This window comes from Taeniopygia guttata, chromosome 4 (assembly GCF_048771995.1).
Source record: "Taeniopygia guttata chromosome 4, bTaeGut7.mat, whole genome shotgun sequence".
NCBI lineage: Eukaryota > Metazoa > Chordata > Aves > Passeriformes > Estrildidae > Taeniopygia > Taeniopygia guttata.
This window is the reverse complement of record NC_133028.1, coordinates 65,261,311-65,280,451: the sequence shown is the minus strand read 5'-3', so window position 1 is coordinate 65,280,451 and position 19,141 is coordinate 65,261,311. Positions and strand designations below refer to the sequence as shown.

The 19,141-nt window shown below is 41.6% G+C and overlaps 1 protein-coding gene across 1 annotated transcript in view; it reads right to left on the bottom strand.

Annotated features, from left to right (window-relative positions):
• The window catches only part of ANKRD50 (ankyrin repeat domain containing 50), a 39,474-nt gene extending 20,797 nt beyond the window's left edge, over positions 1-18,677 (bottom strand). The window contains exons 1-2 of the mRNA XM_030271989.4: positions 18,533-18,677; positions 16,511-17,787 (exon numbers count right to left, since the gene is read on the bottom strand). Coding sequence (XP_030127849.4) covers positions 16,511-16,989 — 479 coding nt within the window. The 5' untranslated portion in view covers positions 16,990-17,787; positions 18,533-18,677. The remainder of the gene's footprint in view (positions 1-16,510; positions 17,788-18,532) is intronic.
• Positions 18,678-19,141: the final 464 nt, after the last annotated feature.

The following is a 19,141-nucleotide window of genomic DNA, read 5'->3' as shown; positions in this document are numbered from 1 at the left end:
ACAAGTTTTATATTTAATATAGATATAAAAGTGGTGATAATTAAAAAAAAAACCCCAGGTTAACCTGGATATTTGTAAAAATATAAAATCTCCAGAGAAAACAGCACAATTAGGTATTTTATAAGATGGAATTCATTTTAATGGCAATCTAATGACTTACTTATGCAGAGCAAAGATGTTTTACACGCTCTGCAGCAAACAAGAATTCCTCAAAACAATGAGCCATCCAGTAGAATTCTTCAAGATTGCTACTGAATTGACTGAACACATGCAAACATGATTTTCCACACATGGAAGGAATATATACAGGCTATGCTGAAGTTCTACTTATGGCTGGCCTTGAGATTTCTAGATTGGATCCACAAAAACACAACAGAACAGAGCAGAAAGACAGCGACGTTGTCCAAAAAAGCTGAAAAGAGTCACAGTGGAGTGCACATACTTATTTAAAAAAGAAAAAAAAAAAGAATAAAGCAAACACATTGCCAAATAGCAATTAATGAGTGTGGCTCTAGGAGCAAAAGAAATTATAATGTGTTCCTCATATTTGATTGTCTCCTGTGTATAAAAAATTCAGCTATGTCCCACTTAAATTGGGAGCATAGTTTCCTAGAAGTGCTCCTGTTTCTCTACCCTGCTGTCAGCATTCTCTACTGACAAACACACAGAACAACTGTATAAAAATCATCTCCTAAGCAGGCCAGGAGCAGCAGGGCAAAAAAAAAAAAAACAACCAAAAAAAACCCCACAAAGAAAACCACAACCACTACCCCTGATTTGTCAGACTCCAAGTGCTGCTACTTTTAGCAAAGCATGACACGCTTCAAATTTTATGATGGAAATTACGTACTTGGAAATCTGCTGTACTACTACTAGTGTAACAAAGCTTCAACTAACTGCTTCTAGAGACACCTCCCAAGAGGTTATATCTCAGTATTTCCAACTTGTATTCCTGAGAATACATTCCTGCATCAGGAATTTACAAACTGCTCTGTCTGAAGAAAGTTCGTAAAAAAGTGGACAACATCATTATTCCACACATAGCCTCCTCCTGCTTTTTCCCACGTTTCTACACTAGATTCCTTGAAGAAATTCATCAGCTATTTGTCATATTCCTAAACCCTGCATATTGATCAGGAATATGCCTCTATATACTGGATCAATGTCTTTGTCATTACGTGTTTATATATAAAGAGTTTAACAATATCTGGTGTATAACAAAGCAATTCTCCAAGCACTCATTTCAATCTTCAGACAAGCAAACAAGCATCTTCCTCCTTGTAAGTGGTTCACAACATGACATATCACAGACCTTTACAATGTGATTTTTAAGACACTTACTTCCATTTATGTTGTTTTGGCAAAAACTGAAAATAAAGTGCTCAGCGAGAGCTGCATGCCAGGGAAAGGGGAAGGAGTTATCTTGTACGGAGGGGAGCTCAGGCCATTGCAGGACAGCTAAGGACAGAGGTACCCAAGGGCACAGATCTACTCAATAAGATTTTCACTACTTCCACTGCTCACAGAGTAAATGTAAGAGCTTCTAAATGCCTAAGAACAGAAAACAAAATGCTAACCTCCAAGTATTTTTAATCATCCCGACTTGAAAAATTCTCACAAGTGACTGCAAACAGCAGAGGTCACTTCTCCTATGCTTACAGACACATGTTCATTTGCACATTGTAATAATCCAGGGGTTGGTTAGCAGGGAGTATAATCCATTAAAGCTGTCTGTCCCCACCGCCCCCAGTTCTCAATTTGCATTTAAAAGCATGGAGCCAGTGAAGATAAAGCTGTTAAAGACTGTTAGAAGCTTCAGCAAAGACACACTTACACCAATAGCTGCATTTTTCTCTTTTGTTTTCCAAACTGCATTTGGGGCACAGGTCACAATAAAAAAAGAATAGATGAATTTAAATTCTAATAAAATTGACAATTCCTGCTGTTCAGCTGATGAAATATTACCTTCTTTCCAAGTACTTTTAGCAGCTGTATTCACACAGCAAGAAAAACCAGAGCATCTTTACAAATTCCTTGTAGCACTGTTTGTAGAGGAGTGAGTTTTATTTTGTCCTGTGACAAGGCATTTACGTCTTGTGGATGACTTATAGTAAACAGTTTATTTACCTGCCTTATAATGCATTCTGGCTAATGATTAAAAGGGAAATTAATGATCAAATCAATAGCTGCTTTCTGTATATCACTGCCCCAATTCTTGGCACTATATACATGTGGAATACAGGCCTTTCCTTCTTTCTAATTGCCTAGCTGCTCATACTGGAAAAAAAAAAACCATCCAGAAAAACAGACACACGGGACCCTTAACTAACTGGGAATATTTATGAAATACGGGGGCTGCGAAGCACAGAACAATTCCACACTTTAAAAAGCTGAAAAATATAGCCCATAAGGCAAAAGTGAAGTGACCCAGTTGGATGTGTGCACACCTGTGTACACACTGACAGTTCTGATCTGGTTATCGAGGAGCTCCTTCTGTACTTTCTCAACAAGATAAAGTGCACTGCAGCTGATTATGATTTTCTGACTAAGTGTAATACTGGAATTAAGGCACACTCCTGGGCTACAGTATAATACAGATTATTGTTTCTAGTAAATTATTTATTTGCAGGCTGCATAGGAAGACAAACCGGCTCTAACAATTCTACCCAACCATGGTTAATCCTATGAAGGAAGGGGCAGAAAGCAAAGAGGAAAACAAACAAAACAAAAGCCAGCCTGAGAATCAGCCATTGGGAAAGCTCTAGGTGAAGTACACAGATGTAAATCGAGGGTCTGGCCTTTTCAAAAGTGGTGAATTAGAAACAGCAGGCAAGTCTTGTGCAACTCAATACCTGATTTTGCAATGTCTTGTAGCAACCTGGATTTTATCTGCAATTGTAAGGCGGACCTGCAGCCCCACCAGGAGAGCACAAAAGGCAGCTCTAGGGCATCAGGCCAGACAAAAGCTGAATTTATGGTGCAACCAGCGCCACTGGTCCCACAGCAACAGGCCATGCTGGACCCTGGCTAGTGATTAGAGCCCTCCTACAGCCTCACACAAATACAGAGGTGATTTCTGCCTGCAAAGCGCTGCCAGCGGATCTACTCGTGGATTTACTTGAAACCTCGGAAAATAGAAGCCTTAAGAGCAAATATTTTGGTGTAATAATGGATTGCCCAGAACAGTTTGCAAACAACTTGGCTATTATAAAGGACAGACAACTGTGGCTGAAAACCATTCACAATGCTGCCAAGAGCAGGCTGACTGTATTTTAAATGGAATATACTTGCCGTATGTCCTAACATGTCAAATGTATTCTAAATTACTCTGAGTCTGACATACAAAAAATCTGTGTCCCCAAAGGCAGAGAGGGGAAGAGTACACAACACAATGAACATATTTTTCCCCAAACATGTAATATAAATAAAAAGCGCAATGTATTCAAAACAAACTCTCACAGTTCTGTTTTATGGTGAGGGAGAGGTCACCCAGTCCACTTCCTCACCTTTAGCAGGATCAGCTCTACACCTGCCACCCTGACATACAAGCCTAGGCATTCCTGAAGATTTCCACAAATCAATACTATCTCCCTAAGCAATCCATTCCAGTGCTTCACTATTCTTGAAACTGGGAAGTTTTCTCCTTCCCTTCCTGTGTCTAACCTTTACCTGCTTTCCTGCAATTCAAACCTTGTACTTCCTGCCTGTAACTTCTGCCCCACAGATAACACCAGGGTCATTACAAGGAAGCCAGTAGTACCCAAAATTTACAAGTGTTGCTCTCCAGTCACCTGACAGAATTCAGGAACAGGTTGAAAAGAAAAAAAAAAAAAAAAAAAACACCCAAAAAAACCCAGAGAATAGACCCCTATGAAACCAACTTGATGTATTGTGTCAGTTTGAAAGTGGTGTACTCATAATTAAGTACAGTTATTAATGTCTTATTCCATGTAGTCAAATATAGTTCTACCTTGCACATGGCCTGTTTGCACCAGTCTCCTGTAGGCAAAGCAGTCAAGATGGCATTTATGGTTATCTCTTATCCACAAGTCCTGTGACTCTTCCAAACAGGCACTAGATTAAATTTATCAAAACCAAACCATGTCATACCATGTTAGTTGTTTTTCACCTCTTTGTTATCTCCCAGCTGTCTGCAAATAGTTTGTCTGATTGATTATTTCTTTGGGCATTTTTCATCTCAACTGACACACTTCTAATTCCCCACACCTTTTATATCAGTCTTAAATCAAGGCACTAAATACACACATTTTTCTTTCAACTCTGAATTTTCAGCAATCCTGATAAAGATAACCTGTCCTTTGAAGACAGTCAGTAACAGTTTGAGAACATCTCACCTATTCTGTGTCGGATATCTGTTTGAGGTTTTTGGCCTGGGCTACATTTTTCTTTGATCTTACCTATTTCTTGCTACTTTAAATTATGTTAGCTGACTGCAAAATGAGCGCTTTTAAAGAAAGGGCAATATACAGGAGCATTGAAATTTCAGCTTTCCTACTAAGTTTTTTCAGTTTTTTCTCCCCAAGGAATAACTTGGTGGATATTGTCTTTTTTATGCTAACATATGGAGTTACTTCTTGTGAAACATACCTGACGGGAATATGATCAACACACCTTGTTGAACTTGCAGTCTGGCTCTCATTTTTACATCACTCTTTCACATTTAGTGACCGTTCTACTTTCTTTCTGCCACCTTCCTGCTAGAGTTCAACATGTGAGCAACGAGGAGCTCAGTTTCACTGAATCAGACATTTAATACAGTGCTTTAAGACCTCAGTGCTCTTCCCAGCCAATTCCTTTCTTTCATTATACTTATCTTCATCAGATCTTACTCACAAATCCTCTGAGATGGTGAACATTTCCATCTTTTTTAGTTTGTCTTTCTTCTTCCTCTCCTTCTAAGGAAAGAATCACAGAATCATTTAGGGTGGAAAAGACCTTTGAGTCCAACCATTAACTTAACACATGGATTTAAGATCATTTCATAGTCACTATATCCAAAAGATTTCTTTCACTACCTCAGCTGATTTTTTCCAATCTGACTAAAGCTAATTTATGTCTCCCTACTAGCTATTGTTTCCTCTTTGACATCAGGAGCATGGCCACTGGCAGACTCCTTGTATCATGCCCTCCCAGCTGATGTTTATCTCCTATTTTGTTATTCAAGTTTTTAACTCTGCAGGCATTATCATCCAAATTATATGCCATGGATGACAACACTTGTTATCATAAAGCAGCTTAGCTTACTTGAGTTTGCTGTTTTGGTAGGGTAAAGCACTTGTAATTTTACAAAAGACACGGTTTTGAGGTGAGGGTATCTCTCTTAGTTACTCAGACACACAATATAGTCTGATAGGTAGTTGGTAGGTAGTTCGATTTACAGTCCTTGGAAGATCAGGCTTACCAAAAAACCTTGAAGTAAAATCCCACGTGTAGGGCTATCACCACATGTGACATATGTATTTTGTTCAGATTTTCCAGTGGCTTTAATTTCTTTACTTTATTCTGGAACTACAAGCATATTATGCACAAAACAAGCTACTTTTTTTGAAACACATACCTGTTATACAAGTTATCCTGACAGATCTTTTAGAGCACTGAACTCAGTCTTGACTGTACACTAAAATTTCCAGTTCTGCTTGTTCACCCCTTACCTTTTTTCCATTAGTATAAAGACACCTACGGCATTTGATTACTCCCTGACTTATCTTCTTGTCTGTCTCATGACCTACATGACTAAACCTATTTCCCCTCCCCCTCCATCCCCAGTTTTTGAGCTGTAGTCTAAGTTGCTGTTATTTAGATTTATTCCTGGAATTTATCATCCACCAGGTTTTGCTTTAAAGCTCTTTATTTAGGGTCAAAAATCAATCTTTTTCTTTCTATTAAGCAATCAGTTAAGTTCTCAACGGTATTTTTTCCTGCAAATCCATCTCCCTCTTTTTAAAAAAAAGTAGGAGGTGTCAAAGAACATACACTTTGGATCAAATGCATGAGATGAAAGCATCAAATCAGACTTACTGAAAACTATCATCAGTAGAAATGAGAGAATTGCCTATACCTTGCCTTATTTTGCATACATGTAAAGTTAGGATAATAAATTACTTTGAAATATTCAAAAGCCTGTGGTTGAAATGCAACATGTATGAGTGGGGCACCACAATAAGAAAATGAACAAGTTTAGATATGCAACAGAATGTATCAAAATCACAAGGTTAGTTTTAAATCATTTATGAAATCAAAGGTACAGCAAGTGAAAAATATATATACACCCATACATTCAGTCTTTTCAGCTTTCCTTATTAACTACCTGATTCCCTAGTTGTAGCAAAAACTAATATTTCTTTGTTAAACAAAAATGTAACTTCTATAAGCTGTGTCATCTGAACACATTAATACACAATGGAATTGAAATTCTTGTAACTTTACAGGCATTTGAATTTGTAGGTATTCTTCTACATTTTGGAGACCGTCAAAAATCCCTTTATTTTCTCTGTTTCTATTTATGCAGTGCATAAATGCAACTGAAGGAACAGATATTTCTTTCCAGGTATATGATTGTATTTGCTGGCATGAGAGAAATGCTAAGCACAAAAAGAAACCTAAAAACTCCCAGATGAGGCAGGTAGAAAACTGCACTGAATAAATTCAATTGTGTGCCTGTTGTCAGGCTATATGCTTGTTTACTATGTTCTATTATTCCATGATCATAAAAGAGAATACAGCCGATTAATACACACAATAAAAGAGCCACCATCATTACTGCAGTTCAGTCTGACAGCCCCCAAATTAATTAAATTTGTCCTATGTGTTCCAAAGGGGAAAAAACCCACCATTACTGATTGGGAAGCAGGAAGAAGAGCTGTAGTGGCTGTTTCAGCAGTAAGCTGCTCCTTCAGAACAGGGAGCTCTTGAACTGCCAGCCTGGAAGAACCAGGCTAAACAACAGCTGACATTTCAAAATCTTGATCATTCCCTAATCAAGCTGTTCCACACCTGCCTGTGTCATGTCTTGCACACCATCATAAAGCACCTCACACTTTCACTGCTGAACTGATTGCAGGATTATACTGTCCAACCTCATTTTGAGAAAATCCTCTGCACAAATACCAGATGAAAAGCTGTTGAGAATTTACCTTCCTAGTCAAGCACACTCAAGACAGCTCTCCTACTGTTTGTTAGCACATATCTTTATCCATCTTATTTTCCATCTTAGTAGAACGGACAATCCTAATGTTTATTGCACTTGGTTGAAGAGGCAACAGATTGAGCAGCTTTCCTGTGTCCCATTCAAAATTATTCTCCCCTACTCCCCAAAGCACGATTCACAGCATATGTTCCTCATGCACCACTTTGGGGCCTTATCAGTTACCTTGTGGTTTGGGTTTTTTTATCCCCAGCCCCAAGCAGATACAGTTTTTCTGTTTTGCCTGCAAAACTCCAAATGATACTTTCTGTAATGTCACCATAATTTACTCTCAAAAAACACGGTTAGGTTTGCACTGTATAGACCTGATTCTATAATCTTGCTGCACTGTTGTATTTAGCTTTGAAACTGCTTTTGTAGCCTCATATTTATTAGCCTTAGCTACAACAGAATAAGTGACAGAAACTACAACTTCCTCTTCTTCCTGGCCAATTATTCGTACACAAATTGTTTACTACAATTTAAAATTAAATAAGGTATTAACAAAAAGAAGTATAGAAACACAGAATGATTTGGTGTGGTGCTGTTGACTGCTGAAGTTTCCATCTATTAAGACTGTGATCATTTAGGGTAATCCAAAATCCTACAGGACGCTGTTTCTCTTATCATGGATCAGCTTCACTTTACCTACAAACTGAGCTTTTTTTCTAACGTCCTGCTGAATTCTGCTCCAGGAAAATGTAGAAAAAGGATAGACAGCTTAGTGTTTCATGCTCACTGTCGCTGCAGGTGAGCTGATGTAGTTAAACCAAGACTTGTTAATTAACTGCTCTAAGACGGAGATCATGCTGTAATTCCATTCTGAACAGTTCTTCCTCCTGAGGTTCATTCCTACCTGCCTGTTACTGTCATGTCTACACTGCTGGTATCTTCCTTAACCAACCTAGAACTTGTGAACAGTGCTCTCTTTCTTCCAGGACAAGTCCATGATGCTGCAAATAACCTTAAATAAGGTGCTGCCAGGGCCCCTTCCTTCTCTCATGTTCTAAGATACCACAGATCTGTAGCACATAACTTGAATCTTATGCACAGCCAGGCACCCACCTCCCCTTCTTCACATAAGCACTACCACCTCTTACTAGGACATGACAAAGAAAAAACCCCAAGGAAAAGACACTGCTGGTGGTCTGTGGACTCAAAGTCCACTCACATATGATCCTTTATTCCATCCTTCCTCTCACTCCCATCAATTTAAACAGCAGCATCCACAACTGAGCCCAAAAGTCTGACAGCCTTCTACCTGCCTGCACGGCCCTCGCTCTGTGTGAAGGTATCTGCAAACACGACAGAGAGAGGAATTTGATAGCAATTGTTTTGCCCATTTTATTCCTTCATTATGCAAATTTTCCCAGTTGCCTTCTTTTCATTATCTCATTTTCAGTTCCTTTTTTCATGCTATCTTCTCACATTTTGATATCAACAAGCAGACCAGGAATCGACCCACCTCCACTCTTTCCAGCACCTCCTCTGCAATACCTTTGAACACCTCTGTACAACTCAACCCTTGGGTCAATGTAATTATTTTCTTGCCTTTTTGGCCTAATTATTTCTTTTTCGTCAGTCATTCTTCAATCACAAAATGTCTTTGCATTAACTATTGAAAACACTCCTACTCCTGGACAAAGACTGAAGATTTCTCACCATTCCCAGTGTATTGTACTCATCATCACACACAAGAAACTGAAACCTCTTCAAGTCATGGCTTTCAGGAGGCAGTATTTCAATATTATCTTCTCCCAGTATACAAGACACACTACATCCTTTCTACTTCACAATCCACCAAATCCTTTTTTTTTTTTTTTTTGATTGAAAAAGAAGACAGTAAAAGAAACCTAAACCCTTGCACAAGCTATGAACATGTGCACAGAAAACTGAAGGGAAGGGAAATAATTAACAAGTAAGAATTGCTATGGAGGTCCATCTAACTAAACAGCTTATAGGAAAACCTGTAAGGTTTAAGTCTGAGCCACATTGATTAAAGCCAAAATGTTAATGCCTATAGAAGTAGAAGACAAAAAGGTCTATGTAAGTTGTCATTATTAAAATGCCTCGGGGAAACTTTCTTATGGTAATTTAATCTGAAAAGGTTAAAACCTTAAACGGTATTATGTTCAGTCTGTAGGCTGTGCTTCCATACAATGAAAGAGGAACGTACAGCTTGCTCTTGCAGAAACACTGACTGCTGCTATGTGACCCGTTAACTCCGCAGATTTAGGGGAAAAGCCTAAAGAGAAACATACCACAAAGTACTTAAGCTTCAGGCAATGCTCAACGGTTCTACTGGTGTGGAGAGCACCAGAACACAGAGCTTCCTATGAAACCCAGCACCAGTTAAAACTCTAAAGGCCCAGTGGCACATAAATACCCAGAAGCTCCAGCAGAGTCAAGATGCTCTCACAAAAGCAAATTTACCTTCTGCAACCCCACTGGAAAGACAGGCTGAGTTGGCAGGTTCTTTTTAACCCTCTCGTGGCATGCTCTTACAGAAATAGTTTCTCATCTCACCCGTAAATTGGTATGATTTTCAGTTGTACCTTGCCTCCATCATTGTTGAGTATTAAATAAATCACAGATAAACAAACCAATTTGATTTTAACTGTAATGAGATAGTTCTCAACTGAAAACTCCTACTAAAAGGAGAATTCAATCTTCTACCAGATCAAGCTCTTCTGAGCTAGGGTGCAACGAGCTTCAGGATTCTAGTCAAGCATAAGTGAATGACGTAGGAATGGACAAAAATCTGGGAAAGTACCAAAGTAGAATGATGTCTATTTACACAGCTAAAACATTGGTTAAAAAAAAATCCCTTTAGAAACCAAACCTTTTTATTTAGGTAAGGGATTTTTTAATGCCACATTCTTAGGTGTGACCTCTGAGGACACACTAACAAAATGAATTGTTGAATTTCAGGCTGAGATTAAACACAATAAAGCTGTATTTAAAGACAAAGTGCTGTCCCAAAAATGAAAGAAAGAATATATTCTCCATATCTCTGGAGAACACCCTAAGTAGTAAAAAACTTAAGATTATAGCAAGAAGAAACCAACTCAGGGTAACATATGGATTTTTTTTTTCCTAGAAGAACTGTGAAGCATAAAAGCAGATGAAGCCAGCATCTTCAGTTTTTTCTGTCTTGTGAAGGAGATGCTGGACTTGATTTTTCTGAGCTCCCCTTCCAACCTTCTCAAGGCTGAAATCAGTCAGTTGCACATTTGAACTTTACATGTGGTAAATGTGTAAGAAAAACACTAGAGCTTTAACAAGTTACTTCTATAAAAGATCTTGTAAATTATTTTTTTTATGCATTCAGATCCTTCTTTGCATGGAGCATGATACAGTTAGTCCTTGTCTTTGTTTCTACCATTTATAGCTCTACAAAATTAAGAGAGTCTGACAAAATCTATATCCTCACACCTTTCCTGCAACCACTGGAGAGCTACAGCTCCCAGGATTGTACTGAAGCTCTTGAAGCAGAGGGAAAGGCTCTGTAGCAGCCCTTCCCAGAAGGAAGTAGATGAGAGAAAAAAGAAGTAGATCACTCCCAGACAGTCTGAGACCTGGGTGAGAAAATCTGAGTCATTTATCATCTATGAAAGATTAATCTGAATTACTAATGTCTTCTAGAGTAAACTGATAGAAATCCCAGCAGCTTTTGGCTTTCCAGCAGCCCAAGCTGAGGCATCTTTAACTGTGTCCAGTCATGCCTCTCACCCCTTCACAGCAGTCTTGGAATTCGGGTGCTGCAAACTGCAGTAGAAGCACATACCGTGGTTAATTCACTAGCAAGGAAAACTCCCCAAGTTTGTAGGGTGCAATATCAAAACCCATTAGAGTCAGGATACTCCTAATTCATCTCAAATTTACTCCAAAAATGCACTCAGATTTTTGCAATTAAGAATAGGCTACTCCAAACCAGCAAAAAGCTCACTAGTTAATTGCTCAATAAAGCCTACACAATCCATTATAATTTTAATTATATTACTGACTTCAAAGATGGTACAAGGAGTTCTAAAAATGAACAGCTTCTTCACACTTCATCTGTCATCGTTTACAACTCAGTGTCTAAATCTTTTCCTTCATCTAAGCAGGAAAAATGCATTTCAGTACTGCAGACTGAAAGTCCCTGGATAAAAGTCACAGAAGGTTTGCTGAACAAACCACTGGTTTTCTACATTGTCAGACAAAGAAACCAGAACTTGAAATAAAGCTTGTTGCCCCATTTCATTTAGATAGGAGTAAAAACTCTATCAACCTACAATTTGCAAATTTCTGATGATACACCACTCTTGAGGGAAGAGGGAGGAAAAAGATAAATAACATAGTAACGTGGAAAGGCAGTACAGGTGAAGGGCTGGGGGAAGGAAATGCTTGCTAGCTCTGGCTGAAACTCAGAGGTTTTTCCTCTGAATTCTGCCCTTTATGAGGTTTCCATTACATTGCCAAAGACAAAACACCAGAGGCTCAATCCTTTGGAGTTCTCCAAGTAGGCAGAAGGAACTTTACATAGATTACAGCAATTGGCACAAGCCTTGCTGCACTTCAACGCTGTCCAAGGGAGTGACTCACACAACTCATACAGGGCTTTCGAATTTAAACAAAATAAACCCCTGCTTCAAACTTGCAGTCAACAGAGAACCTTACATGACCTCTCACACCTCTTACACTCAAGTCTACAGGTATTTGCATATTCTACAGAACTATAAATCTGTTTGGCCTTTTACATCACTTAACATTATTGGCCACGTTAAATCACAAGGCAAATCTGCTGTGCACACAGAGATGAGGAGTTAGAAACAAGAAAAGCTCTGATAGTCTGGGAATCTGCACAAAAGGAACCACTGCACTGAATTTAGCACCACCATGCATAGAATCTGGTGTCTTTTCTGGAGGAAACAGAAAGAAAATGAACATCTTTTGATGTTGACATCAAAAAAAAAATAAAATTCTTAAGTTCTGGGGTACAGCTTCCCTATATTCACTTTTGGTAAAAAGGATTTAACATCAGCTTGAGACAATGTCTATGAAGTCCTTAAAGAGGAATAGATTTGTTCGGCAGCTCTTTCTGGTTTGGTTTTTTGGCTTTATTTCTTTTAAATATCTGGGGGATTTGGGTCTCTGCTGATCAGGGACATCTCCTTGCATGGGAATGCAACTTTAGCAATGCAGTAAGTGGAAATCTGAACTCATAGCTTCATTCTTTTTCCCGACAAAAGTCACTCAGATCCTCTTATATTAACACAGTTGTCTGAGAAATACTTTAGTAATAAAATGCTATGATATTTCACAAGCTAAAAAACACTTGGACACCATTGACTAAAATTCAGTATGTGAGAAATAAGGATGTGAAAAGTCCACAAGATTTGAAGTTCCTTGAAAAGATACCCAGAAGCTGGAAAGAAACTTCACCTATGAGCAAGAGCAGAGCAGCTCCACCTGCACCAGCCTGCTGGGAGATGTGAAAATTCACCTTTTTGTGGTGATTTATTAATTGCAGCAACACACCCAAGCAAAATTCAAAGTTTGGTTTAAGTTTGTACCAGACCAACACACACTAAAGGCGAGTTTGGTGGAACTTTAAAAACATGATGTTATTTAATACCTTCTACCTCTAAATTCTCTATCCCAGGAGCTTTGGTCTTGGCTATCTTTCAAACTCAAGAGCAATGGCTACAAAAAAGAATCAACTCTGCAGGGTAAACCATGCCCACACTTCTAGTGACAGACACTCTGAGCTGTGAATGAAGCAAGCTCTGCCTCCCACCAAGACTCCCAACTGCAGCACAACACATGGGAATTATGTGCTTTACCCTACTGTCTGAAGGTGTTTAATGTCATCTCCTCTGTCTGGAAAACATAAACCAGGAACATAAGGGAAATGCCTTTCTACAGCCTGGTTTACACAAATTTCAGCATTACCCACAGCTTGTATCAGAGCTGCTCTATGCCCTCATGGCCTTGGATAAGTGGTATCTGCCTGTGTTCCTACCAAATCACTGGAAGCATAAACTTGCAGCAGCAAAACCAAAACAACCCTAGAGATAGCATTAAAGAATTTGGGTTATATAGAATTTAACTTTTTCGTATCAATAGGGAAGAAGAGCCTAATGGACCTTTTGAATTAAATTCTTTGTTTATCACATAATTACTTAACTTCTGGTGTCTATAACATCTTTTCCTTCCCTTCTGCTGTACTTTCACTGAAAATTTGAGTGTGAGGATTCAGCACTCTCCCTCACATTTTAAGCTGCTTTCTGCTCCAACATTGAGTGCCTGATAAGAAGTGCTGTAAGTAGCTGTTCTTTCTCTCAGCTGTCAGTGCAGCAACAAATTCAAAATGCTAAATGCATTTGTATAATTCAGCCCTTCTGGTTCTTCAAAACTTCAAGATCTGCCCCAAAAGAATGTTTAGGGCATTTAAAGCTTATAAATGCATAAGAAGTTTTACAGAGAAGCCATTTAAATAGTGTGAGAAATACCCTAACTCTGAGGGTCATTGCTTCACGTGTATCACTTTGACCATCAGGACTGCTGAAAATCTATTTAAGAAACATCCTTCAGGAAAATATGTTACCATTTTAACAAACTTTACATTGTTTATAAACTAGCATGTTATCAGACATTAAGAACCTTTTCTTTCTCAATATTTCCAGGACAATTAGCACAAAAATAGAGTGGTATCATCCTGTTTAGCACTTATGAAGAGAAGACTTTCCATTTTAGGCCATGAATACACGGCTGGGTCTGGAGCAGCTGTGAAAAGCAGAGCAAAAATTTGACAGCGTCTTTAAAGAAAAATCTTTCTTTTACTGAATAAACTAAAATAAGGCAAAAATCGATAGAGCACTGAGACAAGCACTTTGTGCTTCTTCAGTGCCTCTACACGATGAGAGGTACAATCATCTGACTGGTAAGTCTTCCTAGAACTCATTTCACATTACAACAACCTCCACTTAACATAAACTCTGAACATACCGGAGCAGAGGATCCAAGTGCTCAGTGGCAAGACTCAGAAACCACACAACATCCTAAATTATAATTTTGTTAAAACCCTCATTGCACGGTTTATAGACTAGCAAAGGTTCAATCAAACAAATGATTGAGGTGTCTGATGGTGGGAAGGGGGTGGCCAAGTGCCTCTTGTTTGTGGACAGAGATTGTATCAGCCAGCAGAACAAGCTCGTGGTGCTGCTGTCAACAGCCACCTCCTGGTCCCCTGCCACAGTGCTGAAAACTTATATTCCCAGCACAGCACCTTGTCTCCAACACCTCATCTCCCTTAAATCTGAAACAGGAGAAGGAAGACCAGCCACCACAGCTGCTTTTGAGAGCAGGAGATCAGGATAAGTGGGAGCAAGGGAATACATGAAGGACAAAAAGAAAAATCTCCTTATCTCCTCGACTGAAGCTGCTGTACTACCCCATAAGTGTTTTTAGTGTAATAACAGGAGTTCACAATCAGTGCTGCAAAATTCGAGAAGGAAAAGATTATTGCTGGATGTTGTGCCTATTTTATTTTTCCAGTACAAAACCAAGAACCGTGTATACTGACCTACTCAAAACAACCCATCATTAAACCCTGTGTTTATAAAAATCAGTCTAAACAAATCTGTCTTATATTTTATATTTCTAGGTTGCATTTTTGTCTAAAGACATTTACCTAGCTCCTGTTCTGTGCAGTAAGGCAATCACTTTTAGAAGAGAGGAAGGATTCCAGCTCTTACTGAGAACTTGTCTGTACTAAATTAGTCAGATTTCCCTGTAATAGACTTTTAAACATAAACAGGCTCTTATGCACCAGATTAATCCACTTTCATGATTTTAAAAGACTGCCTGAAGCTAGATGGCCACTCTGCTATTCCATTTATAGACACTTAATTGCACCCAGTTTTTATTCATTAGAATTTAAGAGGGCTTAATACCTCTGAAATTAGGACCCTAATAGCTGTTAGAATTTGCATATTCACTTAGCAGCAAACAAAAAATCCAGAACTAGTCTCGGTTTAGACTATTTGTTTTAAGACACTACACTGAGAACAATGTAGACATGCATCCTGTTTATTCAGCAGGCAAGGACATAACAGCCATCAGAACTAAAAGGCTCTTTTACACCACCATGACAATGAAAGCAAGCACTACAGTTCAATCTCAGTACTTGTCTCCACAATCCTAGTAGGCAGGAAAGAAAAAATAGAGGAGAGGAATTTTATACTGGAAACAGGCAATAAACCCCTAAGTACCAAAAAAAGTTACACCACTACACAGTACCAAAAAAAATTCAGTTTAACCAATATTCCAGAGAAGTTTTATACTGGCAACACATTAATCTGAAGCTCTGTTGATGAAGACAAGCCTTACCCTTCATGAATTTTTCTTCATTGTGACCCAAAGGAATAAGGACCAATAGACACATGCTGACACAGGCTGTGCTCAACACTGTACATTGTTTTAAGTATCTCTGGATATACACTTACACACATGTAATTTATCCTTTCATATACCCTTATCCTCACAGAAACAGAATTATCAGTGATATACTCAGGAGACTATGGCTTGTTAGGGAACACTAGTAAAAAAAGCCTGTTTCTTTTCCATTCAGCTTAGACAGCTGACAAACCTCTTAAGGGGGCAGGGTGATCCATTTCTGATCAATTTCTCATCCCATCAACACTTTCAAGTACTTACAGAAGAAGCAGCAGTAAAGATTTGACACAATCTGTGCATATTGTGAGAAGTAACATAAGGAGTTAATTGACATTTTCTTACCACATATTTTTAGACAAACATAAAACCGATGTGCTGGATCAGACCCAGGGGTCCATTAGCCCAGTTTCCTCTTAGACAGAGTATGTTATTGGAAGCTTTTCCAAGGGTCCTGTAAGGTCCCTTTCAGGTCTGTGAAGGACAACTGCCCTACCTTTATGGCACATAGAGACCACGGACCAGATATTTTCCACTCTGAAGTCAAATACTTTCAAGTCTTTCCAAAACACCCAGTCACATCTGAGGGTACTAACATACAAATGTAAATAAATCCACTATTAATAATAAATATTGTTTTAAAAGTAAATATTTATTTATGTCAGCTATAACGACAAAGTTAGATTTTTCCATGTTAAGTCTGCACGCTCTGACAGAGATAACAAGCCATGAAACAAACATGTTTTAAACTATCTGCATCTTAGGCTTACTGGAAGGAAGACCTAAACAGCAGATTTTTCTTGTTTGTTTTATTTTGGGTTTGTTTTCAACAGGGCTGTTTTTGTTTGTTTTTAAATTTGTTTTTACCTTTTAAACGCTTCAGCAGGGTTCCTCTCACATTCCCCGGGCTGCAAGAGACTTTGAATAGCAGGATCTCTTAGTTTGTCCTCATATCCCTGGATCAGTCCACTGTGGCATATCTGTGTGACTAAACCTCGAATAAAGCCTCCAACACAGAGCGTGTCAGAGTCCTGGGCCCTGCAGAAATGGAAGGCCAGGGCCTGGCGATGTAAGCCTCTCTGTAGGTTCGCAGGTGAGCTTGGCCACAGTAACTCAGTGCAGAGCGCTGTCTTCCCACTGCCGGGCCCTCCTACCAACAACACACCCCAGGCAGCTCCTTTCCCAGAGACAACACCGCTGTTATTCCCAGGATTCGCTACAAGAGGTGGCTTGTTGGCAGCACTGCCGCCGCAGCTCGCTTTCTCCTGGAGGCAGTGCTGAAGCTTGTGGAAAACCCACTCCCTACAGTAAAACTGCTTTCCCTGCAGCAAGCTGGTTTGAGCCATTTTATAAAGCTTCTTCTCTTGGATGTGTCATAAGCTGCAGCACATCTTCAACATCTCAGGAGCGGGGAAAGGCGTGTTCACCCGGCACAGGACGATTGTGTGTGCAGAACTTGACAGAGGTGACAGCAAGCGGTCACCCTTCCCGGTAAAACTCAGCAGCCTCTCGTGTGCAGGACGGGTGTCACTCCATCTGTGCGTGTGCTGGGACCAGCACGGCACAATCACAGCTCAGCTGACATCGTGCAGCGGCGGCTGGGACCAGCCCTCAGCGAGACTTGTGCTGTGGCTCACAAGTTCACGCAGCTCCATGGCTGCATCTGCGGCTCAGGCAGTTGTGTGTGTTCCCAGTGTACAGGGGAGACAATACATCTGGAAAAGCTGAGGGAAAGCCAACTTTGCAGTGTATACTAAACGCCTTTCAGCTCTAGGCATTAATCTCTCTGGATATACATACAGAAAAAGCTGTCCATAATAAAATGTTCCTTCTGGGAATTTCATAAAAAAAGTGATTTCTCTTCAGAGTACTATATACACACCACAAACGTGGCAAGTAGCACTGACTAAAGCAGACAGTCTGGCCAGCAAGCTTTGCAGACTTCATACATCTGGGAGAGTGTCCGAGAAGTGCTTCACATTACGATTTCTTATACAGTACAAGCGACAGGGGAAAAAAATGTTTACAGCTTCTTATTTCAATACATTCGTAGTGTCTTCTTCAGGAACTTGATTCTTACTGAACCTGTTCTCAGGTATCTCAATCGCAAGATGTCAGGAGAGACAAGATCTTCCCCTAGAGCTCTGAAATAAAGGAGATAGCACTTTTAACCCTACATGCAAGTCATAATTCAGTCAGCTGCAAACGCAGACAACAAAGACCAAAGTAAAGGGCTCTTATTCCTTATTCTTCCGAATACTGTTGAATTAATCAAGAGACACGATTTAAAGAAAATTTGTTGTCACCAAGCGTGATTAGCCACATGCAAAAAAAAAAAAAATACCCCAACAATAAACAATGAGCAGATATAGCAGATATGACAGTGGCCTCAAAACCACAGCAAGTCTTGCGTTTCCTCCCGAGAAGAACCGAATATATCCTTCCATCCTAGAAACATTCCTCCTAGCGAGGCTTCATCACCGAACCCTCTCCTCAGCCCATTTTCCTCCTGCCGGCTGCGGGCGTTCCGGGAGTTTGTGTTGCAGGGCAGCGCTGCTCCCCGCACGCTTCTTTGTTCGCGGCAGCGGCGCCCGACAGCCCCGGGGTCACGGCGTGACACCCGCGCCACCGCCCCGCGCCCGGCACCGCGCACCGAGCCCGGCCGCAGCCCCGCCCGCCCGGGCACGGCTCGGAGCCGCCCGGCAGCGCGACCACCTCCCTGCGGGGAAAGCCCCGAGCGGCCGGGGAGCGCCCCAGCCCTGCCTCTGCCTCTGCCCCCGCACACACCCGGCTCCGCCCGGGCACCCGCTCCGCGCCCGGCGGGGACCCCAGCCCCGGGGCCGGTGTCAGCCCCGCCCGGGCAGGGGCCTCCTCCCGCCGCCCGCTCACCTCCGCGGCCGCCTCGGCGCGGCGGCTCCTCCAGACTCCTCTCGCAGCTGCCCGCGCCCCTCCTCTTCCTCCGCCCGGCCCCCGGGCTCCCGCCCCCGGGCGCCGCCGTGCCAGGGCCGCGGCCACCCCGCTCCGCGGCTGCCTCAGCCCGCCCGGTGCTCTCCCTGCTCGGCGCCTCCCTCGCTCCCCGCTCCGCCCGCCCCGGCCCCGCCCCGGTCCGTCCCCCTTCCCCTCCGGCGGCGGGGACATCTGGGGCGAAGTAGTGCGGGGCGGAGGGAGACGGGCGGTGCCCCTCGCCACCGCCCCGGGCTTTGTCCCGGCCCCGGGGCCGCCTCCGTCCCGCCCGCTCCCGCGGCGCCTCCTGGCGCGGCCCTGCAGGGGGCGGCCGCGCCTCCCGCCGGGGTCCGCAGCGTGTCCCGGCCCCGCTCCGCGTCCCGGCCCCGCTCCGCTTCCCGGCCCCGCAGCGTGTCCCGGCCCCGCTCCGCGGCCGCCAACTCGGGCGGAAAAGGTCCTGGCTTGGAGGCGAGCCCTCAGCGCGGGGCTGCACGGGCCCCCGCGTTCACGCCTTGTTTGAGTCGCCTTTCTGAACCAGCACGGACCTCGGAGCTT